Genomic DNA, 27,792 nt, shown 5'->3' on the forward strand with positions numbered 1-27,792 from the left:
ATCCAGATTAGGTACAATTAATATTAGGCTGCGCCGTCAAAGAGTAAGAATGTGCCACCCAACAGCTAGACAGCATTCACTTTTAATGTTTTGGACCTGTCATGTTTATGAGCATGTTTGAAATGTTGATTCTAAAGCCAAGACCAGGTTTGCCATGTCTGATGGCAATAAAACAGAACAATAAGATGGAGTTAGTCTGCTATCAGTTTCCAGTTGACTGGGATCAAATTGTCTGTTTGTGATAATATTAGCTGTAAGAAATCAGTGAAAAGGTGTTGCCATCTGTTGTCATCTACATACGTATATAGAGTCTAGCCAGGACTTTATATTCCTCCAGAAATACTGATGTAGTTGCTGCAGGACAGCAATTTAACCGCAAATTGTCATAGGAGCTCAGAAACCTGGTTTATATAGGAATATAACCAGGACAAAACCGGTTTGCAACCGAATTGACTTCCCTGCTGCAAAGAGACGCATTGCAGACAATTTGTGCTCATTCGCGGAGACTGACTGTAACGTGTTGACAATCTGTTTGTATTTTTAAATCTGACTGCAATTACTTCCAAAAATTCACCCATCTGTCATGATTGTGTGACTAGGAATGACCCACGCAATCAAAATGGGATCAAAAGTGCTCACCAAATGTGAAAAAATTGAAAGCAATCACAGGACAGCCACCAATTTTTCTAAGCAGGCTGCCATCTTATTTTCACTCTAGTGTGACTGAGCTAATATTTACTGCATCTAGTACACACAATGTGGGCCTGACACTTTTATATTCTCATAAATTATCCTGTAAATTACAATGTAAAGTAAATATTTGAAGAAAAAGTCCTGCTAGCCATTTTTAATGCACTCCCAACCTGGAGCTGGGAAAGCCTGTATAGACCAGACAACTTTAATCTTAACCGAGAATCCCCCGTCTGAGTATCACCAGTAAACACTCAACAGCCACACTGCCCATTTAGTAAAAAATGTATGTGCTCACACAGGCTGGTTAAAACAAGCTTGTGTTAAGATTACACTGGCCTTCCCCCTGCAGGTAGTTCTTGCAGGGGGAAAGCCAGTAGCCTATAGTCTCAACACAACACCACGGGCCATTTACACTTCCTGACATCCTTTTTATCGAACAACGGAGCAACTTTTTATTTGGGTTTAATTGGTTTTGTTTCAAATAAAGTTAGAGCCACATCCATGTTACACCCACACAGGTGTTTTCACTTTCTTTGCCTGATTAGAACTCCTCTCAGGACTGTGTGGGTGTGTACAAACTGCTCGATTCACATTCGTATCACTCTACTGTTGGTTTCTTTGCACTTGTTATGTTAGTACAACTTAAAGCCTTTAACATCCTTATTACTCTCACACTTGTTTCTCCTTCAGTATTAGGGTGCACATGATTGTTGCAATGTTTTAATTATATTTCATCTGCAGTTCCTAGAAATACGGGACACATTATTGTTGGGAACATAATATCTCACCAGTCCAATCCCAAACGACAATCTGATTGTTATTTGGAGTAAACTGATGAAGGTTTTGTCAGGTTTATCTTTGGCTGGAGGGCTGCAACAAAATCATAGGCGCTTCCTTATTGAAATTTAAAGTTGTTATGTAAACAGCTAATAACAAATCTATAAATATATGTTTTAAAACAGTACCTCCTGCTGATGATTCCTATCTTCCTGAGGTCTTCATGCGAGAAACAAGATCAATATTGGTTTTGAAGCTTCAGTGCAAGCTTTTTCATGTTTTGTGTATTTTCTAAAGCCATAAGTTACCATGTTTGGATGAGAAGGTGGATTGCTAAGTGATCAGCTAACTAGCTGGCTTGGTTGGCAGCTGCTTGCATACACTGCATAGATGTGATCCACCTGCTAATTGGTGCTCGGGTAACAGGTTTGTAAAATAGAGGAACTTTGACTCACCACAAATGAAGCACAGATTTCTTGGATGTCTGTACCACATAGAAAGCGATAATATAAGTTAGGCAAATCTTTAAAGTGAACCAAAAGCACATTCACATACATGAGGTATAAAATAATTTAATCCACTCTGAGTTTTTATGAGATAGGGGCTGCCATTTTTATTGATTGTTTTTTTTTTTTTTTGTGCAAAATGTAAAATTTCTGTAAAATGTGCTTTTTAATCCCGTTAGGTTGGTTCTAAGAGGACACGTTAGTCCTCTTAGAACCAGCCTAGTGGGAGGTAGAGGAACAGCGGTTTTGGGGACTTTTGGTTTCATTTTTGAGGTCTGAAGGTAACTTCTTGATCAATCTTTGTCAGTCCCCATAGACTGTTATGTTACAGAGTTAAATGTTAAATTAATTCAGAGACCTGTTTGTCTGTGTACACCTGTCCAGGCTGCACTCACTCTCATATCTTAAGGTTCAGAGAGTAGAATGATATGTAGTCATTTATACCAATGCTAGCTAATATTTTTAATATTACAGTGTGATGTGGTGTTGGTGTTGCATTGTGGAGATTTTGTGTTGTCAGAGGCTCCAAAATTTTCAAATTGTTTCTCCCTTTGTTTGTTTACATAGCATTACTTTAACACAAAGTCTGGGAACTGATCCAGAATATTGCCACACAATACACATGTAACCCAAAACCTATTGAACCTGTTAAGCAAATTATATTAATCCAAGCAAATGTGCACTTACCGAGTGGCTTTTACTAACCTGTTCTCACTACTAAACCTTGATCATGCTTTGGCAAGAACCATCACATTTTAACCCCATTTGGGTAAATGGAAGACTGTTGTGGTTAACAATAAAAAAAATGTTCAATTTAACCAATATCATGACCTCTTCGTAAACCTAACCAAAATGTTTTATTGCATAAACTTAACCAAGCAAGCATAAATGACAACAATGACAGACCAGCATTCTGGAAATCAGTGAAAGCTTATAAGACCATGCTGTTTATACTTTTATTTATTTGGAAGCATGAGTTTATTGTGAAGAAAAGTAAAAATTTAACAATCAGATTTTTCTTTACAGTTGCCTGCAGATCACATAAACCTTAGTCCTCACCTCCTGCATTAAACTTTTCTAACGGCCGTTATGGCAGTGGATGAAAAAAATGAACTGCTCATCAGAAACTACCCTCCTCTTCTAAATGAAAATAATATATAAATGCACCGGTTGTGCATAAAATGGGACTTCAGCAAAAATTTCAGAAATTTATGACAGGAGTTATTGTGTACCATAACTTACCGCCTTTGCATACCTTATTACTGCTATGGTTGCTCCAAGTGGATCAGCTTTACCCTGTTCACCTTAATGGTGGTGTGATGTGGTATTTATGTATATGGAAATGTTGTTGTCCGCTTGCTTTAGTTAGCTATTTTCCAGATATTTGAAGGCTGTGTTGCTTTGGGGTGGTTGTGGTGTTTCTCAAGCTCTGTCTGGATTGTTTTTGTAATTGTTACATGTGGACATGGCCACATGAATGCCAAGACCTGAAGCTTCCCAGAGTAATAGTTAATTGTACTGAATTGATCAGCACTATTTAGTATATCAGACCCTAGATTTAATAGCACAATGGGTGAAGTGTCACTCATGTTTTATAGGCTTCTTCACTGTCAAAAACTGTTCTCCAACTGACCCAAAGTTTTAGAAAAATGTTGTCGTTGGACTTAGCATTTAGCCAATTAAGGCTGCATTTCTGAATTAAATGGCACTAGCAGCAATCATAAAGTTAAATTCATGATCAGGTTTCCATGAAAGTGTAATGCCAGCCTTATCCACACCCTTTCAAATGAAGTGTTACCATGGATATAATTCTAGCTGTATGTGGGCTGGATTTCTGCAGACAGAGGTTAATTAAATTTTCTCCTGTCTACCTTCGCCTTTAATTTAAAAAAAAAAAAATTGCATCTGCTTTGTAGAGATGAAAAATTCTTACTTAAAACCACCCCGCCATATCTCCTCCCACTTTCTGCACGTGTGCATGTGAGGTCTGAGAGGCGTACTTCACTACTGACACACACAGGGCTTCTCTGTCAGTTGACAGGAAGCTGCACTTCCAGGCCAAAGCGCCTGTTTGATAAATAACACGCGTGTCTCCGGGCGCACAATGTATCTCAAAGACTCTAAATGTGGCCCTCAGTCTTTGTCTCTCTGACACACATATTGCACAAAGCCACACACACACTCGTGCTTCTGCACTCTTTCATGCATACTGTGCACAAAAACACTAGGTCTCTCTTTCTTACCCTTTCTTTCTCTCTCTTTGCTGATTAGAAAACAATATCCAGCTTATAACTGCAAGTTAGGCAGACACCCACACTCATTTGCAGTGAAAGGCAAATGACCCTGATGATGAGTCATTGCATTCACTCAGATTTTTTTTTTATTCAACACACTGAAGTGAAATCTCTTAAGGCAGAGTTAAACACTGGTCCTTGCCATTATTTTTCCGAGTGAACTCAGCTGTACTTTTGTGTTTTTCTCAAATATATTTACATGAGTAAAGGTCAACTAGAAATAGTACATAAAATCTTTAAATTTCAGTCCACTTTTTCCACCCATACACACACACACACACACACACGCACACACACATCTTATCTTTGTAAAATCATTAATCAGTGTTCCTCTAAAATGATTTTCCTGTCTTTGTACTGAAAGGAATCAGGAATTAGTTCGTTTCATGCATGTACAATAAAAAGAAAACTGCAAAGGCTTTGCTAGGAACTCTCGATAATTAAAGCAAATGTACTATTAGATTCAATTAAAGATTTAAAAATCTATTTTTTTTTAGTAAATACAGTTTTGTGCAAAGATCTCAAGTCACTCCTCATTTCTTTATGTTTTCCTAGGAAAATTGGAAATAGTTGGAGTGAAAATGTACAAATGCACATGACAATACTGTATAATACGTGTAATTCTAACAACCTTTAAAGTCAATATTTGGTATGACCACCTTTATTCTTCAACCCAACCTGAATTCTCTCTCTCAAACATTCAAATCTTTTCTTTGGATGTTGGCTGCATTTTGTTCTGTATATCAAGATGATCCCACACAGTTTCAATAATGTTGTAATCTCTGCACTGAGGAGGCCAATCCACGACTGGTAGTGCTCCATTGTGTGCTCTTCAAATCTATCTATCTAGCTTCTACTGCATTGGCAGTCTGTTTGGGATCACTGTCATGCTGAAAAATTCCAGATCTTGTGTGGCCTTTTCTCCCGGTTTCCCTTCCTCAAGAATGGCTTCTTGACAGCCACCCTTCCACTGAGACCATTTCTGATGAGGCTTCAGTAAACAGCATCAGGATCAACTGAAGGGCCTGATGAATCTCTCATGCCATAGATAGATTTTTTTCAGATACTGTTCATCAGCTGTAGATAGTAGTTTTTAGGCTTGCCACCTCTTCTTTAAACCTCCATTTGTCCAGTTTTCTAATGACAAATGGCTCTTTGGGAATCATCTTGTTGGGCAAAAATACTATATTGTGACTGTCAAACTGTGCTATCTTTTGCATTTTTTATGGATTCAGCTGAAGAAAATGGAATAAAATATGTGTTTTGTGATAGACTGAATGTAACAAAGTGCCTAAAGATATCATTTAAAATTGGTTCTTTGCTATGTCTCTTATGTGTATACACAATGCTGGTTCATCCCTTGAGTTAGGTGTCTTTTTATGGTTGAATGATTTATAGGTCAGTGTTAACAAAGCAACAAACAAAAAACACACAAAATAAATTCTTCTGAAAATGGCCAGGTACAAGAACTGGACTGAAAATGAGTGAAAAAGCAACCAGTCCAAAGAAGACCTTGAGAAAGCCTGAAGAACTAGTGCAAAAACATTGGAAAAATGAATTAGTATAAAGAAATAAGGGGTGACTCAAAACTTTTGCACAGTACTGTAAATCTTTGTTGTTAGATCTTAAAATAAAGCAACGTTTTTTAGGTTCAATCAAGATATATCAGTAACATTTCTACCAAAAAGTGATTTTTCCCTTTACTCTTTTTGTTTGTTTGTTTGTTTGTTTGTTTGTTTGTTTGTTTGTTTGTTTGTTTGTTTGTTTGTTTGTTTGTTTGTTTGTTTGTGTTCTTTTTAAACTATCTTCAAGGCAGGAAGAGGCAACACTCATTTGATCAGTATTTTGAAATACAAAGGTTACATACAAAGGTTTTATAAACATAACTTTAGGTTAACAGTGCAGCTTCTTCTGTCCAGTTAATTATCTGGATTACCTGGATGATACAGGGTGGTGTAAGACGTGGGTTTTAATTGAAGCACTGTAAGGAAAAAATAACATTTAGTTCATGAAAGACTGATGAAAGCAAGAAAGCAAGTTATAAATGATACACACGCACTCATCTCACTTCCTTCTTCTTATTTGTTAATAGCATGGAAATATTTTGTGGGCGATAAGAATTTATTCTGCAGGACTTTAATATCTGGCAGATGTTAGAAGAAATCAAACAAAGATTTGACGTGGCCATGCAGTCTGACCATAGTTTGTAAAAAAAAAAAAAGAAAAAAAAAAAGCCAGAATGAACCTGAGACTCATTTTTGGACATGAGGCCTGAGGGCTGCAAGTGTTATCTGGCTGCATCAAGTTTACTTTGTTTAAGGAAAGAAAGAATAGTGGAGTGTATGGGGGAGGGAGTGTAACGAGAGTAAAAGGGACTGAAAGGATTTTGATCCAGTGATATTATATATCTGTCCTGGTCAAGGGCACACAAAAGCACACAGCAAACCACCAGAGAGCAAAGCATGTCATCTGAATAGTATGTCTTCTTTGCGGTGTTGTACATCCAAAGGCTTTGTGCGCCTGAATTTGGTTGGTAGAAGACACAAAGGAGGCAGTTTGTTCGCCCCTGACAAGTGTGCTTTTATTTGTGTCGGCCCTTTGATGTATAGAGAAACTTTGGCTGGGATATCCCTCTCAGACAAATGCACAAGAAATCCCACTCCTTTGTATTATCCTTAACAATTCCCTCACCAGTCACTGCAAGGCTTTTATTCCCTTTAAGACCATTATTTTAAACTTTGTGCCTACTGTCTGTCTGTCAACTGTAATGGGGTATCTTGTCTGGCTTTGGGGGATGGATGGTGGGGAGTGGGACTTTGGGCATATATGCTTAGTTGCTGTGCTGTCAGGTCAGGGCGTCAGTTTAGCTTAGTAAAACAAACTGGAGCAGGTTGGTGCTATTTTGTCCGCTTTGTCACCATTTTAAACTTTACAAATATAATATGATGTTGTGCTTATTGCAGACACCGCACGTTAAAAACAAATAAAATCTCTAGATATTCAGTATTCTTCATAAACATAGACAGCCATTTACTCAGTATAAGCCTATTCTGGCAAGTCATCCAAGTACTAAGAAAGCAAACAACAGGCAAGATCTTTAATTGCATGACAAGTAGACAGATCCACTGATGAAGAGATATCACGGAAAGCTCCAGATCAGGTAGTGTATGGGCTTTGTGGAGCAAAAGGTGTTGTGCTCAAGGGTGAGCTATAAATCTCAAATGTTCTGAGGCTCTACCTTTAGAATAACAACCTGTTTAAGTAGCTGCTGCACATGTTGCTTGATGCTTAATCAGCGAGCCATTGGCCTTAATTTGAGCTTGATTCAAATCTGAAAATGAGTCCAGACAAGGTGAAGAGAAAGCTCACGCGCTCACATCTGCAGCCGCAGCTTTTACACTGTTGTTACCAAACAGCTGGGACTTAAGTAACTCCACGCAGCCGCCCTTTGACGAGTCACTTTTGAAGCAGAGTGCAGCGTTGCTTTCCTACACAGCTTTTGTCAGTCAGTCCAGGGATTTGAACTGCCAGCCGTCCAAGTCACGAGCATCCACCTCCTCTGCAGGCTGCTGCTGTCTTTTATAGCAGACGACCAGTAAAAGAGCTAAAAACTCTTGACCCTTCCATTCCTGGGGGCGCCCACAAGTGCTTAAGCAGATAAAGATTATATTCATCGCATAGACATTTTAGTACGGGGGTCAGAAAAGGGCTTTTACATAAAAACAGATTGTTTTACAGAATGAATAATGCCGATGTGAGTTTAGACTGGTGGTACTGCTTATGTTGGCTTACGCTCAACTGTACTGTAAGGAACTGGTGGCTATACTGGAAACCTAAACAATGAAAAAAAAAAGGTTTTCTTTTCTTGCAAATAGAAGAGGATGCCTGTGAACTCAAAGTCGGACTCAGAAATCCATTACAAGGTCAACAGCCTGTGCTGCTTCAGTCCACCTCACCGGTGTCCGGTTGAATCACACAAAGTGAATATCTGAGAAGACAATCTACCTCCTACTTCCTGAGTATGTGTGCAATATTACTGTGGAATGACTTCTGTACATCTGTAACCTATAAAAATAACCACACACTTGATATTTTTATTTTATTCTTTTTTTTTTTGTCACTACCATCGTTTCCTTCCTTTTTTGTTACATTCCAGCATGTCTGACTACATATCGGCCATCAGGGTTAAATATTAATGACCGAACCTGCCAAATCCGCCTGAACATTCACAATACTTTTAATGCAGCTGCACTTATTTTACTGTGTCTCCTTTTTCTCATAGAGTTCAGAAGAGGAACCGAAGAAGCCAAGGCAGTCATGAAATGTGAACATCTGTGTCGACAAGTGTTACATGTATGCGCTGCATTGAAGGTCAGTGGCTCATACGTCCACTGTGCAATATCTGGCTGATCATAAAGGGGCTACCATTTGCAGGGTTGCCTTGCATGCAAAATTTCAGGTCACGACCACTGGGAGCCAATAATGCCTTTGGCTAAGCAACAAGATGCAAATATATCTATTCAAATTCGCACCACTCCATACACATTCAGGGCTTACACAAACACAGACGCACACACACACAATCTCATCTCAGTGCAACGAGCCCTCGTTTGATCCATGAATAAGTCACAGTCCTGGGGCAATATTTGATCTGAGACGACTTCAGATCCATATTTCTGTGTTCACTTTTCTTGTTGACCAAGAAAGGAGACTGCGCTTACACCTTCTAGATTATTTTAGTCATTTTCATTGTGCTCGCTGTAGTTCAGCAGCCTCTTAGTCCAGTGGCAGGCCCGGATTACACGTCTCACCCAGGGCAGGAATAAAGATAACAGCAGACAGGCAGCACCCTCCACTCCAGGCTGTTGAGCAGACGGAAGTTAGTCAGAGTTAAGACATCAGTGTACTTCTATGTCACACTCGGTGCTCCAGATTCCCCCTCCGCCTCCGCCTCCCCGAAGCCCTAAAGGCAGAGTTTACACAGTCACCTGGTGTTTAACTGGTCACAAGAAGATGGATGACAGTGTAGGCAGCAAAGCTAGATAGAAACCCCCTCAATGTCACAGCAGCTCATTCGGTTCAATTTCGGCCCCTGCTTAGCCACTGGGGCAACCCAGATATCATTCATTCTAACACTGTCCATCACACTATACATAGACCAGCGAAATTAGCACAAACGCAATGCTCGCTATCAGTGTGAAGTATGGTGGCAGTAGGGGCGATTATTTACGGGCTGCATTACTTTCTGAAGACCTGAGCTCTGAGTCATCGACCGAGCCTGATAATTAATTCCACGCGCTACAGAAATATTATGAAGCTGCACTACAGAATGACAGATGTACAGCATGAAGCACATTGTCAACAGGGTGACTGTATTAAGCTATTTTGACTGCTTCGTTATGAGATTGTGCGTTCCTGTAAAACAAATCCGTAGTTTTCATTTTTAATACTTGGCACTTTATTTTCCACAAGTTGTATTTTGTTTTCGGTAAACAGAGGAGACAGGAGATCCGGCGGTTTGATGTACTCATGTGTAATCAGACTATTTGTTGTTTTCTGTCTGCTCTTTGTTTGTCCCAGAGCTCAACTTCCTGTAGATACAAGAGGTAGAGATACACTGGGATCTGACAGTAAGAGATAACCTGCCATCAGCGAGCCGTCTATTTTTAACAGCAGGTACTAGTAACGCATGACGTGGGGCTCTTGTTATCAATATTTATGGGACAAAGATTAAGACAGAGTAATGATACACACAGCCCTGACTGGATCCATCCTCGCTTAATAGTTGTCATTACGGCGAGGGGGAGGAGGAAAGTGCTTATAGACTCAAAATTTTTAGGCTGGCACTCTGCATTTTAGTAATGATTCCAGAGACCACAATGGGCCCCAAATGTGATTAGCAGATGTCAACAGGGGTGTATGATGACTGCAGTGTTAAAATGGCTTTAACAATACTCCCCCCCCCCCCCCCTTTCTTTTTTTTTGGTGATTAATTTTTCTACAGTTGTCATTTGAGGAGGTGGAGCTGAGAGTCATTTTCAGGCATTCACGGGCAGATTGTTGGAAGCTCCTTGGGAAAAAGGTTGGACAAAATCTTACACACAGTTACATCTTAAAAGCTGCGTGCAGCTCAGGAGGTTAAAAGACAGGTTTACAAAAATACAGAGCAACAACGACAACAACAAGTGGTAATGAGCCAATCACAAAAGAGATACCACGACTGCTTCTGCTATAATTGTGACATCCTACATCTTCTTTGCTGCATTGCCTGTATCCGATTAACACCAACACCTGTACCTCCTAACAGACCTCGAAAAGGCCGGAACAGTGCACATTCTTCCCCCGTGTTTATCCCGAGGTGCAGCCCGTTGGCCACACATTTTAATAACACTCCCTGTGCCAAAATATATTTCACTCAAACTCTTATAAGTTCCAAGAGTAAGCTCAAAAGAGGTGAAGTATCTTGGCAGACCATAGAGCAAAATGCCATGCAGTCATATGCAGCCCAGGGGATGAAGTGATTGATCTATGACCTCGGACTCGGATAAGATATTGTGCTGAAGAGTGCGGGGGAGGACACGGATAGTGGAAAAGGGACGAGCATGAGTCAGTAACAGAGTCTGCGAAAAGCTGTGGGAGCAGAGGAAGTGTTAACAACATCACAAGTAGGAGCAAGTCAAGTTACCACGTCAGGAAGCAAAAAGGCCTGAGAGTAGGATGATGGTAGGAGCCTGCGAGGTGATGGGGACACATACATCCTAATCATTTAATCATGTAAGGTGAAAAAGAAAAGAGGGGGAATTGTTCGTGCTGTCTTCACCCGGGCTGATATGTGTTACCTCTCTCTTCATGTCACTGCCTTTTATTAGTCGCCTGTAATGAGTAGCCCCCTGTGTGAAAAGCCTGCGAGGACCGAGTTCAAGGATAATAAGCTATGTGTGGCTCTTAAGTCCAGCACTGCTTGCCTGTTTGGTACACGGAGAACCACATCTTTCTTGCCCAGTAATAATTATGATTAAACACACATATATGTTTTTTATTTTTATCTAATTATGCCATCTTGTGTCTTTGAGGCAGAAATGTATTGACACAAACCACAAAAAAACTTCTCTTTTTTGTTTTGTTTTGTTTGTTTGTTTTTGGCCACTGCCTCTACAAGCAGGCTGACACAGTAGCTACATGCGTAGTCAGACCAGATTAGAATCAGCTGCGCTCGCCAAGAAAAGACTTTTTGAATGTGTCAGAAGTTTTGGTACAATATTGACAAGTGCCACTGACAACAGAGAAATGTGACTTCAGGTTCAATATTAAAATCAGTGCGTATTTTGGCACATGTACTCCCCTACGTGAAGGCGAACAGCAGTATCAGAGCAGCAGGTGTGGGTGGGATGGCATCCAGGTACCTGAAACACTTTGATGAGCAGCTTTTGTTTTTGTTTTTGTTTTTTTTTTTTGGGGGGGGGGGGGGGGGGGATTTAATGCTTTTGTTGTTTGTTTCCAGAGAAAAGTCCAAAGATTTGTTAGATTGGTGCTATTGTCTCTTTTTTTCTTTTTTTTCTTTTGAAGAAGCACGCCTACAGGTTCCAATAGCGCGCCACCCATGCAGCGTTATTTCCATAAGCTATGACCAAAAAAAAAAAAAAAAGACGAAAAAAAAGATCATAGCACAGAATGACACTTTTCTTACACACGCACTCAAAAAGTTTGGGATGTTGGCAAAGAGTCAGGCATCACCTATTACTCATGTTACTTAGTACATTTGGGGCTTCACTTGCAAGTACGGCGCTTCGTCACTGCATAACAATCAGATGGCTGAGTGTTGGCAGTGTAACTGATGGAATTTTACTGAAAACAGATTTCGCCTTTGAACTTCCAGATATTCCTGATCGAAAAGTATCATCCGTGACTTCACGCACTGTGGTCGCTTCTCTCGGTGTAATAACGCTTCCGGAGGACGTGGATTAACTTTTTTCACATTTATTTCTGTCCTGAAGGGGGGAAACGCAGCACTTCAGCAGAGTTTGACAGTGTAAGTATATATGTGTATATATATGTAAATATATATATGAGAGAGACGGAGTGTGGTCCAGCAGAAAAGGGGGAAGAAAGAAGGAAAGGGAGGAAGAAAAGGGCGGAGGGGGGTTTCGTTTTGAGCAGCAACAAGTTCCTCTAGAACTTGACAAGCAGACACCGGGGCGCTGTAAATGTCTATTTGTTTTGTGAGGGGGGGGGGGGGGGGGGGGGGGGGGGAGAGAAAGAAAGACAAAAAGCCCGCTGCGCATCGCCCGTAAGAACAATCTAAATGACCAGTTGTGCGTATGCGTAATAGGCCCATGGCCCTTCGCCAAAGAGGGAGTTAACAGTCTATTACACAAACACGTGAATCGAGAAATGTCTCAGAAGTTTTTATGTCTCTTTCGTTGTTCCTCGATGCGGATTTAAAGATTTGAGGCGGTGAACGAGGCGATCAGTCAGGAGCGAGTGCCCCCCATAAACTTGTATTGCCGTCGCTTATTTCAATCACGTAAGACCCCCTAATGGCGTTGTCCTGGCGAGGGTGTTACGTATATCTGTACAAGCTTTTCTGACAAGCCAGCCTTGTTGATATTTGTCTTTACTGTAGAGCCACCAAGGTGTTGCCTAACAGAGTTTAAGCACGCCGATATTGCAAAGGGTTATTAGATTCATAAGTCAGCGAAGTGGTGGGCGATCTACTGAGCACAGCAGAAGTTCTCATATGATGACTTCAAACAAGACACATTACCTACCAGCATCTGTTGGAGTGAGTGGATATTAAGACACTTCTATCTCCAGGACAGCGTAGGGGAAAATGGTAAGTAGCAATGGAAACACACAGCATATAAGGGATGATTACCAGCAAATAGTCGTGCTTGCTGTTTAGTCTGGCAACGCATTGCTGGAAGGGTTGGACTCTACTTGAGAAACTCAGTATCGAGACCCATGTCTGATGAGGCTGATGTTGACAAAGCCTGTGTGAGAAAGGATTGTGTGGCATTTCTCTGCTCAGGATATGCCGGTACAGTGAGAGGGGTAAGGAAATATTACATTGTGTCTGCGCGCTGTGTGTGGATGTGATGTGGGCTGTACAGGCTGCCTTGGAGGGCTGAGTGCTGGCAGAGAAGGGTTTATATTTTATGCATGCATTTATGTTGCCTTTTGCGAGCGGTGGCCATGCTTGTTTAAATAACATAAGCAACATGTGCCACTTGGCTGTCACACTTGTCATAAGCATGACATTAAGAACAATGGGGCACAGTATCAGCGCTGCCGGTTACAATTTGGCGTACGAGTGTAGCCTTTCTGTGGCAAGCGAACTGAGCCGGCGTTTGTGGTGTATAGGTGCTGTTTATCTGGGAGGAAATGTCCGACCAAAATGTGATCAAATATTAAGAGGACTGGTTTGGCAAGGGGTGGGAAAATACACGTGACAAGACGCGAGGAAGCAAGCTGAGTAGGGGGGTGAAAAAGAGCTGTTTAAAGTGGGCACTCAAAAAAAAAGTATATAGCTATTTTCTTGGCCCCTCATAGTTACCCTGGCTGTGTTATGCTTTCAGCACGTTGGACAGAGGCACCGGAGTCGTGCATGGACTAAAACGCCGAGTGGACGCCAACTCTCTTTCTCTCTTTTCCCAGCCCCCCTTTGCCAAACCTGGGATTGTTTTTTCAACTTTTGGTAAGCTTATTCTGAAGGAGCCTGTGATCTGTAAACGGAAAATAAACCGGATTCTAAAAAGAAAGAGAGGGAGAGAGCAAGAGAGAGAGAAAAAACATTTTAAAAAAGGGGGTAAAAGAAAAGCGCTTGCCATTAAAAGAGCTCGTGCTTCAGATGTGTTTTTTTTTTCTTTTTTTCCCCTTTTTTTTGTAGAGCACTGTGAAAGTTGAAATGTTAGGGCGTCTGGTCTTTTGCACATCACATTCTCGGTACCTATAAGCCCCCCCACACTGCGTTAAACTTTGGGACATGCAAGTCTTGGTCGCGGAGATCTAACCACGCACATAGTGGTTGTCAGCCCTTATAAAGGTAAGAGCACAATCCATTGTTTTTTGTGTGAATCCTTTCTTCCTGTCGGCTTTTTTCACGAGGCTTCGGCTGGCTTTTTTCCGAAATGAACTTAAAACTACAGCATGCAGCCCTTCGTCTTTTGCAGTGTGTTCATTGTGGACATGAATAACCGAAATAAGTCCGAAATGAAGCACGATCCAGGTGACCAAGACCCGGCGGAGCATATCCTTCTTTCTTTCTTTCTTTCTTTCTTAAAAACAATCCTGAACTTATTGTTATTTTTAAGCTTTTTTTCTTTTTTTAAATATAATATAGGTGCGTGCACGTTCATGCGGGGAGCTTTGCGAAGCGTTTTTGGAGTTTCCGAACACTGCTGCAACACAATTTGCGTAATCGTTGCGTTGTGCCTAATCATGCTCCCAATATGGGACTTAAGACGCTGCAGTGATACTTTCAGCACGAACTGGAATACTGATGCTCGTGCACATCATAAAATATCTACCTATCTGTCTATCTGTGCTTATTTTTCTTGTTTGGTCTGCTGCATTCATGTTTTGTCTTGATGTCAAACCCTCCGGATTTTGTTATCGACCAAAAATAGCCCTACTCCCCCCCCCCCTCCCGCGCCAGCACCCCCCCCCTTTTCCCTCCATAGCCCCCCCTCCCGTCATCGCCATCAAATCACTTGTGTTTTTACTACGACCGCTCCACGGTTTCATTCATAAGGTGCTTTTCACTTCACCTGCTACCCTACCCCCCTCCTCCTCCCCTCCTCCTCCTCTTTGTCCGTACACGGCTCTGTGTCGACCTGTCAGACTGCAGGCTACGAATGAATAAAAATATTAGTGATAATAAAAGATAAATAAAGCCTTAAATGTAAGAAAAAAAGCGAAGGGCGGTGGGGGTAGAATAAATAATTCCTCGCCCCTTTTAGACTCGTGTGATTTGCTGCCAAAGCGAGGCTCATTTACTGTGTACAAATTGTTCGCTTTATTCTTGTGTGAAATTACAATAAAGATGGGCGTGGTCAAAGTCCATCCTCTGACAGATGTTATGGCTGAACGTTATGGTGAGAGATAAGATGGCTTGAGAGGAAATTGCTCGGGAAGCATCGCTTCTTTCTTTCGTTCTTTCTTTCTTTCTTTCTCGCTTGCTTTCTTTTCTTCTTCTTCTTCTTTTTGTGTAATTTAAAATTAAAGCAATCAGCATCACTCATCTCGCCTATTTGATTTACATGATCATCACCCAAAACTGCCCCGAGATTTTATTTCTGTGCCCTCCTGAAGGACTTGTAGCCTTAAAAAATTCGTCTCGCACCAATGCAGAAGCAGTGGATATTGTCTACCCCCCCCCCCCCCCCCCCGGCTCTCTCACTCACACCCCCTTTGGTCAAAGATTTAAGATTTCTGATCCAAGTCGAAGCAATTGCATGGCAAAACAACAGCATGGGAAGAGAAAAGCCCCAACGCCCACTGGCAGTCCTGTTTTAATCAAGACTTCTCGTGCAGGGGGCTGCGATTTCAAATAAATACTTCCAATATGAAAGTATCCAGTAAATCCCTAATTACATTTGAATTATGGGACACCCCCCTCCTTTTTTTCTTCTTCTTCTTCTGCTGGCGTTTTCCGTAATTTTAACCCAGCAATGTAATGCGCCCAGATCGGTTTCCGCATATTATGACCTATTACTCCTCATTTTATGAGACGCTGAAACCCAAATAGATCACATTACTTATTAGGCTAACCCGACATTCATAAAAATGCTCCTTTAATAAAGGCAGCGACGCGACTTTAATAGCCACATTCCAGGCATCAGTGCCACAAAACCCGCTGATTGCACAAATTACGACCAATCATTAATTTGCCGAACGAAACGAAAGGAAGGGTTCATTGGATGACAGATCGGGGGAATTGTGACAGTTTAAAGAAATTTTTGGCCTTATGTTTTTTTTAATTCACAGATGCTATCATTGTCTCACCTTTTTTCTTTTCTTTTCTTTTCTACTGCACCATCTTTTTTCCCCTCCGACTGCACTGTTTATAAACGTAAGCATTTTTTTCTATTTCTATTTTCTGGCCGTGGCTTTATTTTTATTTTCTAATTTATTTATGTTTTGTTTTTTTTTTCCATCGAGACGTGGGATTAGATGGTGTGGGCGTGGGCGTGTTGGGTGGAGGAGGAGGGATGAGCGGAGGCGGGTTAGGAGGGGTCTGTGGGGTGGCACGACACACTTTGTATGTATGAAGGTTTTTTTATAGCACTTTTCTGCAATGTACGTCAGCGGATCAGTCCATAAATGGGGCTGCGCGTGTTTGTGTGCGGGCGTGCGCCTGCGTGCGCTCGCGCCTGTGTGCGTGCGTCTCCGCGTGTGTTATCTTTACCGAGAATCTCCCCTCTCTCTCTGCACTCTCAGCTCTGCAGAGTTGGGGTGGGCGTCAAAAACAAACCTGATGGTAGGTTTCTTTGCAAAAAAAAATCCGATGAAATTCTTTCGGATGGGCCTTTTTTAAATTAAACGGGGAAAAAAGAAAAAGAAACGCCCTGGGTGGAAATAAAGATAGCATTATTAACGTGTTAGATTGTCTCGTGCAGCTACTATTTTTTTCTCCATCATGTAATTGTTGGTCTTTGTGTGTCGGTTTTTATATCCTTTTTTTTCTTTTTCTTTCTTGTTTTACCCCGACGCCATTAATTCTGCACTTTGTGGAAAAATCCGGATTTAAATGCCATTTTCCCTATATAGACATGGGCGACGTTTGTCCCCCAGTAAAACTCGGATTTCGGATTTTTTTCCACCCCCCGCTTTCATTCATGAAATGCAATCGCTTGATGTCTGATATAAATTATAAATAGGCTATTGATTATTATTTTTCTTTTATTGGGGGCAGGGGGTGTATAGATCTCGAAAATCTGGGTTCCGCAGAGAGGCGGACGTCACGATATATTTAGATTGAAAATTAATCATCTTAATCATTATGAAAATGTAGGCTACATCGCCCGCCGCCACCGTCGCTGTCCCCGCTGCTGCTCCTGCTTTAGTCACCACATCATCGTCATCTTCATCACTGGCACCTTCATCCAATTAAGAGGCTTGTTTAAACAAGTTCTGGCAGGAGGCGAAGCCTTGAACCTTTATTCCGAACATTTAATTACCAGTTATTCGTCATTCAGCAGCGTGACTGTGGTTTCGCAGCGATGAAGCCCACGATGAGTTATTAATACATAGTTGGAATATTCTTACTGTAAAGACATCTTATATGACGGACCACTGCGGGACAACAAGGATGCATGACGCGGCGTGACAGGAAATGCTCGACGATTCCGGCAAACCATTCACGTGTGTCTCCCAGCAGTATGTGAACATGCAGCACATCAGTGATTTCAGACAGCTTCCAGAAGCCATCAAAACAGCTTTTTTTAATGCTGTTTCCTGAGTGCCAGTTAGACGGAAAGTGAGCCGGCTTTGGCCCGTAAGGTTGATTTAAAGTATCTAATTTCAGGCCTTTATTCTGAAAATTGCGTTTTTGCTTCCATATGGTGGCAGGAAATCGCTCTATAGCAAATCAAGGCAGGGTTTTAATTTTGTGCATCCTCTCTTGCTTAGCATTTTTTTAAATTCTGCTTTCTTTTTTAAAATAGAAAATATTTTTATTATAAGCAGTGAAGCAAACATTAGTGATGGGGGAGTGTGGTGTTGGGGGGGCAGAAGGCAAGAAAAGAGACAGAGGCTTCACAGGCTATGGAGTGACTTGCAGTCTGCCACTATAGAAATAATGTATCAGCTGAATGAGGGTGTGGGAAGGAGGAGTCTATAGGCCATATATGATCCTTAGAAACCCAGTCTGCTGTCTGCTTCATGATCACATTAAAGGTTATTGTCATCACAGGAGGGATGACATTAACTCCTCACACCAGCATCTGATTATTTCTTTTTCAAAAAAGGCCCTGCACTGACTTTATCAATTTAGAGTTTTCACTCAGCTCACTCCTCGTCTCCTTTGACGTCACACAACCTCCATCCAAAGAAATGTTTTCTCAGTTGCCTCCTTGAGGAGCAATGCAATTTCCCTTTGATCAAAATACCCTCATCGCCTTGCTTTATCCCCGGTGAAAATGACATTTCGCAAAAGTCATTTCGCCTGTGTTACATGGTCCCCTTCTCTCATGCAAGGAGGCATAATTCTACTTGTTAAGTGAAGCTTTCGGCAGTGTGGACCTGTCAGCATTCGTGTTGCATTTGGCGAGAGAAGCTTTGAAAGGTTATACAAGTGGGTCGTGTTGTCAGGTCTTGTGGTTGTTTCTTCTTCTTCTTCTTCTTCTTCTTCTTCTTCTTCTTCTTCTTCTTCTTCTTCTTCTTCTTCCTGCAGCCCAAACAGCAAAAAGGGTCGTGAGCTGGGAAGATATAAGGAGAGAACTACCCAACTGCTACTTCAAATTACATGTGTTCGCCTGTCATTCTGATCACTAAAGCATATGAAAAGTTGCCATACGACATCAAAAGAAGATTTCATCTTCAGAGATCTCAAACCTCAACAAGATCCAATGATGGTTTAGTGGTTTTCAAATCGACCTCATGGGTGACTTGTATTAGGTCAACAATGTCATGCTTCAGTCTGGTCCTCAACTGGAGGAGTCAAAGGGCTTCTAATACTCCCCACTACCCCTTATTTCCTTGCAGATATTAGGCATTGTGTGGATTTCATTCAGAAATCCAGCCTCAAACACGTGCAAGCCATACAACTTCTCTTGATAAACCACCTTCAGTTGTGCTGTATTTGCAGAAATGAGAGAGACCATGTTGTTGTTTTTTGCTCCTCTAATGAGATGCCAGGTGATGTATTTATGAATTACTTGTTTGGAACAGCCCCCTTGTGCAGTGTGCATTTTTTTTATCCTCTTTGGAGTCATGTCGCTCAGTGATTGCTGATGCAACTCTTTGTCATCTAGAGTTTGCCCTCACCTCCTGTGAGCCTTCGGGGAGGGCTATATCTATCTTGGCATTTCCCTGGGTGTTGGAGGTGGGAGTGACTCATTAAGCAGGTGTGAGCATCCACTCCCATACAGCTACATGCCAAACATGAGCTCTCCAGTTCATAAGCTTGTGCAGGGAAGAATCATTATGGCAATATAGCCAACACATCACAATAAATCTTTGCACTGGACCGAGGCCAAGTCACAAGGATAATGAGCTTCTGTTTCTCCATTATGCTCGCTCTCGTATTCATCAGAGGTGGAATTTCCAAACGTTCATCACCCATTGAAAGGTTGTGCCTCGGCTGACATCTTCACTTGAATTCTGCCTCATTAAAGAAAGTGAACCAAGGGGAGAAACAATATCAAAATCAGCCTCGCAGTCCAAGATTTCCCTGTAAATATGATGTGGTTTGCTTAGGTTAACATTTTGGGAATAATAACCCATGAAAGCTGGTTACTACACTGCAGAGCACCTTGCAGGGGAGCCATCCATCTGTTGTAGAGATGGCTCACTTTAAAAGCAAGGAGGAGAACTGCTTTCAATAAGTTCTCATCTTTACCTCCCTCCTGTGCCTGTTAGCATCCAACACTGCCATTTTACAGCAGCTAAATTATAAGATGATAATCCTATACTGGATTTGGGTTTATTCTGTGTATATAGCATCAGAATTACAATCAAAATCTAGTTTATATAAGAAAATGAGAGGGTTCTTCATATGTTATATCAGGGATACTAACACAAGATGGATTAAATGATGTGAAAGGGGCACGCAAATGGCTCCTTCACACAAATACTTAAGCTTTCTTTGATATAACTTACCCAGTCTCGACACTATTTCGAGACCCGTAACAGAAAATGCTTATTTTTAATTTTTCCGATGTCTAATTTTACACAAATAGGCCATCTGTAAATGGCACGCAGTGTATCACGACTTGGTAGAGACGCGCTGTTACGCAAAACCTTCTAAAAAAAATGCCACCTCTTTTAGGCTGAGTACAAAAAAAATACGGAAGAAGGAGGCTTCCTTTGCAGGCTACGGCTTATGCAGATAAACAATAATAATACATAATGCACACTGAACGCGCATTAATAGTTCCGCCTCGGGGCTTTTTAAACAGGAGTTTGGATGCGACCAGGCAGTCAGCCAGCGGCAGGTCACATGTTGCAGCGTCATTCTGTAGTAAAGTTACTGTAGTTGCAAAGAGGCTCCTCATTTCAGCTCCAGAGGTCTCTCATCTCCGTGGTGGTGCTGCGGCGGCGGCGTCTCGGCATGCGACAACTTCAGTTTCAGGCGATCTCCAAAGGAGCCGTGCAGCCATGGGAGTGCATTACCTCAGCCATGCAATTTCCACTATCAATAATTTAATCTATTTGCTCCAAAGCTGAAGAGATATCCTGAAGCTTGTCGGGAGAGAGGAGTGTTTTTTTGGGGGGGAAGGGGGGTCAGAAATACCGCTTAAGTAAATTACTCGGGGAGTTGTCCAAAACATCCCAGATGACACTACCGTCCTGTTGAATGGTCTGTTTTACGACTGGGCACTAAAAGGTATGTGTCTGCTTCTTTCTGATAACTTGTTTTAAGCACTTTCGCCGTGTTTGATGCTGCTAGTGGAAAAGACAGCTGGTGTGTGTGTGTGTGTGTGTGTGTGTGGTGTTTAGGGGGGGGGGGGGGGGGTGGACTGGGTAGGGCGGGGGAGGGGGGGGGTCTAAAAGTAGCTCGATCAAGCCCGGTTATCCTGCGAACAGACAGCGCAGCAGCCCGAGAGGGGATATGTGTAACCTTATCCTCGTGTTCATTAATAAAAAACGGAGTTATTATGTTGATTGGGTTTCCAGTGGGGAGCACGAGCTCAGCAGATGTAATCTCGAGAAGAAGAAGAAGAAGAAGAAGAAGAAGAAGGGGGGGAAAAGGTCTGTGGTTACATTATTGGAGCAGCCAGTGGTACATATAGGTAGGCATTTCTCCATAGCTAGCAAAGTGGAAGCCGTCCAGTGTGCATCTGTGTGGCTGTTTTTAAGGAAACCTTACGCACATAAATTGCTCAATAAACTCTCTCCTCCGGCTGTTTGTCTGCATTTGTTCGTCCAAGCTTGGACCCTCCTCCTTCTCCACCTCCTCCTCTGTGAGAAAAGAGACAGAAACACTCCAGACAGTTTTTGTTGTATTGTTGTTTTGTTGGAGGGAAAAAACTTTGATGAACTCATTAAGACTTTATAGGAAACCCGAGACCTAAACGCCTAGCTCGGTCGGCCAACACACACTGTTGGGTTTTTTGTTTTGTTTTTTGGCGGTGTGTGCTCGTGTTGAAAAAACCCAAAACCTCACAATAATTATGGATTCAAACAAAGTGGGAGGAAACTGGCTCATTTGCGATGTGAAAATATGTGGTTCAAGAAGTAATCTCAGATTAATAGATGGTTTAATGACGAATTTTTTTTTTGATGAACCATTCTTGTAACTAAACAACATCCAACTTAACTTTATAGATGTCTTGTATGACTATGCCCTGGAAAAGACAATGTCTGTCCTATCTATCTATCTATCTATCTATCTATCTATCTATCTATCTATCTATCTATCTATCTATCTATCTATCTATCTATCTATCTATCTATCTATCTATCTATCATGGGGAGGAAGGAAAAACAGGAGAGAAAGGTGGAGAAAGGGTGGAAGAAAACGAGCTCAGACTATTTGACGGTCTCATATGCCATCTAGTGTACAAAGCTGGGCACAGCAGCGCTGTCAGTGTGCAGCCGCAGGTCTGTTGGTCATTCATGGGTTAAAATGAGGATTTCTTCGCTAAGCTTACAAGAACCTAAGCACATCAGTAAGGATTTCACCATGCTGTATGTTGCTGTTGTATCCTCTAAAGTGCCCACTGCTGCACGCAATGTGGGAGGGAGTTAACAGCTCTTTTGGGTAGCATAAATCACTCAGCAGGTATTTGAATGCTGGGCTTTCTGTGGCAGTGGCTGGGGTTGGCCTGGCGGCCAGGTATAATCCTCAGTGATGCTCATGTATTAGTAAAACGTGCTCTGATGCTGCATCAGATTGAAAACAGATCTCAGTTAGCAAGCTTCCACATGTGTCAGCCATTACTGCAGACAACACAATTAAGTCTAAATGCCTGTTTGTTTTTTTTCTTTAAGTGCTGCATTGTAGTGCACAAGGGGTCCTATGGTAGCCATTTTGATAATATTTGCTGTACTTTTCCTGCTCTCAAACGGAACATTTGGCTTTGTGTGTTATACTTATTGAGCGTGATAAAACATGTTGCCAGGTAAACCGTATTCTTGAGGAATTTAACAAAGATGGGTGCCTACGAGGGAGCAGAGACAGAGGCAGAGAACAAATGTTGCCATGGGGTCGCACATTTCCATTCAAATGTGGTAACCACACTTCAGATCTCCTCTCTTGATGTGTTTTTTTTTTCCCCATGCAGTGGTTTATAAGATATCACGCCTGCCGTTAGTAAAGATGAACCCATAAAGTGTGCAGACATGTGCGTGGAGGCTGGGAACGTTACTGTAGTGTGTAATAACACTAGCCACGCTAGTCCTTTCATGCTTTAGGGAAACTTTTCAGCGTCTGTCAGAGGAGGCATTTATCACTTTAATCCCCACCTGGCACAAAGAATAACTGCAAGGGTAAGTTACATATCCCTGCCATACAGCCGTGCTCTCAAAGCAGATGAACAGGTGGTCATCTGGAGCTAAACAGAAGACAGAGTCCATACACTCACCTGCTGCTATTGTTCGGGGTGTTTCACGCTCTAGGCGTGCTGTCATGAATAAAGGCATGTTTGAGCAGCAGTTATTGTGGGCTTTATTTTCCCTCGTTCATGTTATTAGCTCAGTTCTCAGCATGTCATGTTTAGATGGCTGTGCATTCTTTAAACAGTCAGCTCAGAGGAAACTGCACCTTTCTCAAGCACAAGTTGCCACAAAGCTGAGAACTAGAAGCTCCAAAGGAGTGTGTGTGTGTGTGGGGGGGGTCTTATTCTTCCATATGTAATCCATCCCTTGCTTTATTATTCATTGCTCATCCTGTTAATGCTCGGGCTGCTTTTTTATTAACTGTGAAATCCACATAAAATCTTCAGACACTGGATGTTGTCACATTTAGCCTCTCACAGATATAAGCCAGAGATCCTCCGCCGGTCCCACAGCAATTAAATGATTCATTGGCTTTATCGCATTTTAACAGGATGTTGATTGAGAGCATAAGCCATATTGATTGTACTGATGGAAACAGGAAATCAGCGAGATAGAAATAAAATCATCTGTTGTTCCCGGTGTGACGATACACGGGGGAATGGCTCTGCAATTGCACACTGTTGAGTGGCATTACCCCCAGCAACCTCTCCCCCCCTCTCCTCCACCCCACCCCTTCTCTCCATTCTCTCCCCTATGGAGACCTGGAAGAGACGTCATCTGTGGTTGTTATGCTGCGAAATGACGCTGGCACTCTCTCCACCCCCTGCTACTGCAATATTACCCCTGTGGTCTGTTACGGAAGATGCAGCACTCTTCGTCTGCACCATTTCCAGCATGAAGTTTGACGCCTAACAGTAATCAGCCCTCTGCCTTCATTTCCCTCTTGTGGAAGTGGAACCATTTGAGCGCGATGCTGATAATAATATCAGCCTAAATGCATCCTACACATAAAGCTCGTGACTGGCCTCGATCCCGTAAAAACCTACACGATTCTCAGTGCTGGGAAGCCTCGCAGATATCATTTCAGATATCATTTCAGATATCATTAACCACAACCTTCACAAAACTGAAGGGTTAATGAGCCATAAATGGAATTTTGTTAACAATATCCGAGTTGACAATTAGCTCTTTATTCTTGGCTTTGTCCCCATTGTAGTTGGTAAGAGGAAAAATACCCACCCCACCACCAGCACCACCATCACCACCTCACTGCAAAACACATACAAGCCAGCCCCTCCCCATGCCCTCCCTCTAACACGCACACTCACACACTCCGGAGGAGCACGTCACTGAGCTCAGGGAATGAGTGGCTCATTAAGAAGAAGGATGTGATATTCTGAATAGAGACTGTGAGACTCCCAGCACGTCTATTTTTAGACGAGATATCTCTATGGCAGTCACCGTGGTGTCGGTTAATTGCAGCCACAGCCCCAGATACCAATTAAGAATGAAACGAATGCTTTTAAGGTGGGGTTTTGCTCCTCCTTATACTGTAAAGGTCCTTGTGTCCATTCTGTGAGTGGAGGCTGGAGCAGGGGCTCGCTCTCGCCGTGTTTTCCTGTGTCAGGCTTGGACATGCAGAGTGCAGTCAAAGCCTCGGCCGGGCTATTTTTAAATTAGCCCCTGTGGTAAGCAAGATCTAGATTTTTTTTTTTTAAATTATGGGTGTTTTAAGATCTATGTCCTTTGGATTCATTGATTTGCTGTGAATCTTAGAGCTTCTCAGAGGTAAGGGACGCACACATGCTCAGGTAATTTTACAATATATATGTACAGTGTTTCAGTTTGGTTTTGCGTGTGCTTTGAGTTGTTCTCCAGAGCCTCGATAGCAGTGCTTTGCACGGCAGGATGTCAAATCATTCTGTCATTCAATTTCCTGTTAATTCATCCCGCAGTGCTCTCGCCTTCCACCTGCCGAAAACAAACAGTGTCCCTCAACAAACCCATAGTTCCCATTCATGACTACAAGGTGTAGTACTGACCAGTTTTTTTTTTGTTTTCTCTTTTTAATAAAGTAATACTGGAGCATCAGTGTTTGCCAGCGCTGACACAAACACACTGACTCTGTTAGGTAGTGCTGTCCACACCGGAGGTTCCCGAAGTGTTAATACCGGTGATTTGTTTGTACGGTAACGTCACGGTCGCGTATTCGTAACGCGGGTTGGGGGGGCGGGCATAAATCCATCCACAAGAATTCAACAACTACAGGATGAAGTGCAAGAATGAAAATCCTCAATTTCCTTACCCAAAAGCAGGGGGCACCTGTGAGCTTTTAGTACAGCCAAATAAAAAGAAAGAAAGAAAAAGAGCCAATTATTCCAACAGAAAGCCATGATTGGACTTTTAACAGACCAGTCAAAAAGCTGTTAGGATGTTTCCACATCTATTTGTGTAATCTTATCTTTTGTAATAAGCAGCCGCTTTGATGCTCAGCACAGCTTTTGTGCATTGCTGCCAACAAATAGAGATCTAAGCCAGACCTCACATAGGAACAGAATGATTACAGTTTGCAAACAATTTGAAAACACCGATGACACAGTGCCAATATCAGTTTAATAAAAACATGTTATGATTATTCCGAAGCTACTGGCTCCAGTTTTTTGGCTTGCAAAACAAAGAGTGGAGGGTGGAAATAGGAGGAGAGGCTTACATGGTGCATTATGGATCAAAAATAAGCTAACTTTGTTGAAGATGCTCTTTGACTGACCATCTCGTTCTCTCGCCCTCCCCCAACCCTCCTCTCTCCTCTTGTTTTCTTTCTGTGTCTCTCTCCCGTCCCTCCAGTTCCACCAGGTTAGAAGAGTGATGACCATCCTGTTCCTTACTATGGTTATTTCATACTTCAGTTGCATGAGAGCTGCGCCCCTGAGAGATGCCCCGGGCATGCGGGGCCATCGGACGGAAGGCTACTTGGGCGCTGCTGCAACGGCCGAAAGAGGCCATGGGACTCCCCAGAGCGGTGGAGGCCCAGGCCAGCGTGGGGAACTGCCCTCGCTCACAGACACGTTTGAGCAAGTGATAGAGGAGTTGCTGGAGGTGGAGGGCGAGGCGGCGCAGCTGGGACAGGGGGCCGATAAGAGCCAGGGAGGTGGTGGCCCATCCTCTGTGGTCACCACGGAGGCCAAGGATGTCGATCTGTACAACTCACGGGTGATGATCAGCAACCAAGTGCCTTTGGAGCCGCCGTTGCTCTTTCTCCTGGAGGAATACAAAAACTATCTGGATGCCGCTAATATGTCCATGAGGGTGCGGCGACACTCCGATCCCTCACGACGTGGAGAGCTCAGTGTGTGTGACAGTATTAGCCAGTGGGTGACAGCTGTGGATAAAAAGACTGCAATAGACATGTCCGGGCAGCAAGTTACCGTCATGGAAAAGGTCCCTGTCCCCAATGGCCAACTGAAGCAATACTTTTATGAGACCAAATGCAACCCCATGGGGTACACAAAGGAGGGCTGCAGAGGAATAGACAAGCGGCATTATAATTCCCAATGCAGGACAACCCAGTCCTACGTGCGAGCGCTTACCATGGATAGCAAAAAGAAGATTGGCTGGCGGTTTATAAGGATAGACACTTCATGTGTATGCACATTGACCATTAAAAGAGGGAGATAGTGTATAAAATGTATAGATTTTATTGAAGAGTTTAAAAAAGAGAATAAAGAGAAAATATCTATTTGTATATATACATAACAGGGTAAATTATTCCGTCAAATGAAAATTTTATGGACTGCATGTAAAAAAAGATGAAGTTTATACAGTAAAAGTGATACTACAGTCTATTTATTGAACATATTCATGACCTTGTAAACAATTAAAAAAAATCTGATCAGTCATTTGCGCCCAGTTTAAATTACTATATCACATTCCTCAAGACATTGTGATTTGTTTACGTTGCCAAGAATTAGAAAAGGAAGGAAAAAAAATTAACAGGCAAGAAATGAGCGACAAAGAGGGAGACAAAGAGGGAGACAGAGAGGGAGACAAAGAGGGAGACAGAGAGAGCGCGAGGACAGTTCCATCTTCAAAAGCTTGCATGCTGCTTCAATTGTAAATCGATAAATTCTCCACTTACAGAAAAAAAAGGATATGATGCTGACCAAAAAAAATTATTAAAAAAAACATTCCGTTTACATATTCAGCAGAAAACAATTTCCTCTCAAGTAATTTATCTGTTTACTGTTCTAAACTTCTCAAGGTAATGTTGGAATTACATACTATGTCAAGGTGCTGTTGTCAAAGCTTTGCTGTTTATTTTTTTATCCCCACCAGAGGACAAGATATATATATAAAAAATTATATAAATATATATATATATATAAAATTTATTCATTGACATGTTTCTGGGTTAATATTATTCATTTTGTATGTTGTGAAGTTGTTTGCAATATTAAACTGAAATATTTGAAGAAATAAAAATGACTATAGGCAACTGAAAAACAAAATCAATGTCGATAAAGTTTCAACGGTGCATTTTTAGGCAGAGTAAACTTTATTATACGGACAGTCTGCAGGCAAGGAGGGAGGAGGCACATATGCACACATGCATGCGCACAAACCGCCACACGTCTGAAGCATGAAAGAGCAGAAATTCAAATCCTGAGCAACAAGAAGTGATGTTTTAAGAGAAGAAAACGAGACCTTGCTTTGGGTCACTGAAAGATAACGAGTGTTAGAGTACAGAAAGCAGCTCCTGCTGTCATTCAGCTACTTCAGGAAGGAAAAGAAACTGGAGAAGGAGAGAGGAGGTGCCCCTAAACCGCTTCCTGCTCTCCACCAGCACATTTTTTCAAAACACATTT

General features: G+C 42.1%; 1 protein-coding gene across 6 annotated transcripts; it reads left to right on the forward strand.

Moving 5' to 3' along the window:
• The first annotated feature begins 12,093 nt into the window (after nucleotides 1-12,093).
• On the forward strand, nucleotides 12,094-27,326 carry bdnf (brain-derived neurotrophic factor). Of its 6 annotated transcripts, none has more exons than XM_085455466.1 (3): nucleotides 12,094-12,299; nucleotides 13,846-13,964; nucleotides 25,775-27,326. In XM_085455466.1, the coding sequence occupies exon 3, from the start codon at nucleotides 25,796-25,798 to the stop codon at nucleotides 26,603-26,605; it is 810 nt and encodes a 269-aa protein (XP_085311592.1). In that variant the 5' UTR covers nucleotides 12,094-12,299; nucleotides 13,846-13,964; nucleotides 25,775-25,795; the 3' UTR covers nucleotides 26,606-27,326. The 6 variants fall into 6 exon arrangements, with proteins under 6 accessions (XP_085311592.1, XP_085311586.1, XP_085311564.1 ...); XM_085455460.1 differs by lacking the exon at nucleotides 12,094-12,299 and adding an exon at nucleotides 12,718-13,103; XM_085455438.1 differs by lacking the exons at nucleotides 12,094-12,299; nucleotides 13,846-13,964 and adding an exon at nucleotides 12,718-13,103.
• Nucleotides 27,327-27,792: the final 466 nt, after the last annotated feature.

This window comes from Copadichromis virginalis, linkage group LG1 (assembly GCF_057382275.1).
Source record: "Copadichromis virginalis isolate Kocher_CV1m ecotype Utaka linkage group LG1, C_Virginalis_male_GT1.1, whole genome shotgun sequence".
NCBI lineage: Eukaryota > Metazoa > Chordata > Actinopteri > Cichliformes > Cichlidae > Copadichromis > Copadichromis virginalis.

What these genes read in the sequence shown, in the direction of transcription:
- bdnf (XM_085455473.1), top strand. Translation starts at nt 13,232, where the DNA reads ATGTCTGATGAGGCTGATGTTGACAAAGCCTGTGTGAGAAAGGATTGT. An exon ending in ATGCCGGTACAGTGAGAGGG is followed by an intron (nt 13,322 to 25,774) that starts GTAAGGAAATAT and finishes CCGTCCCTCCAG; the next exon opens with TTCCACCAGGTTAGAAGAGT.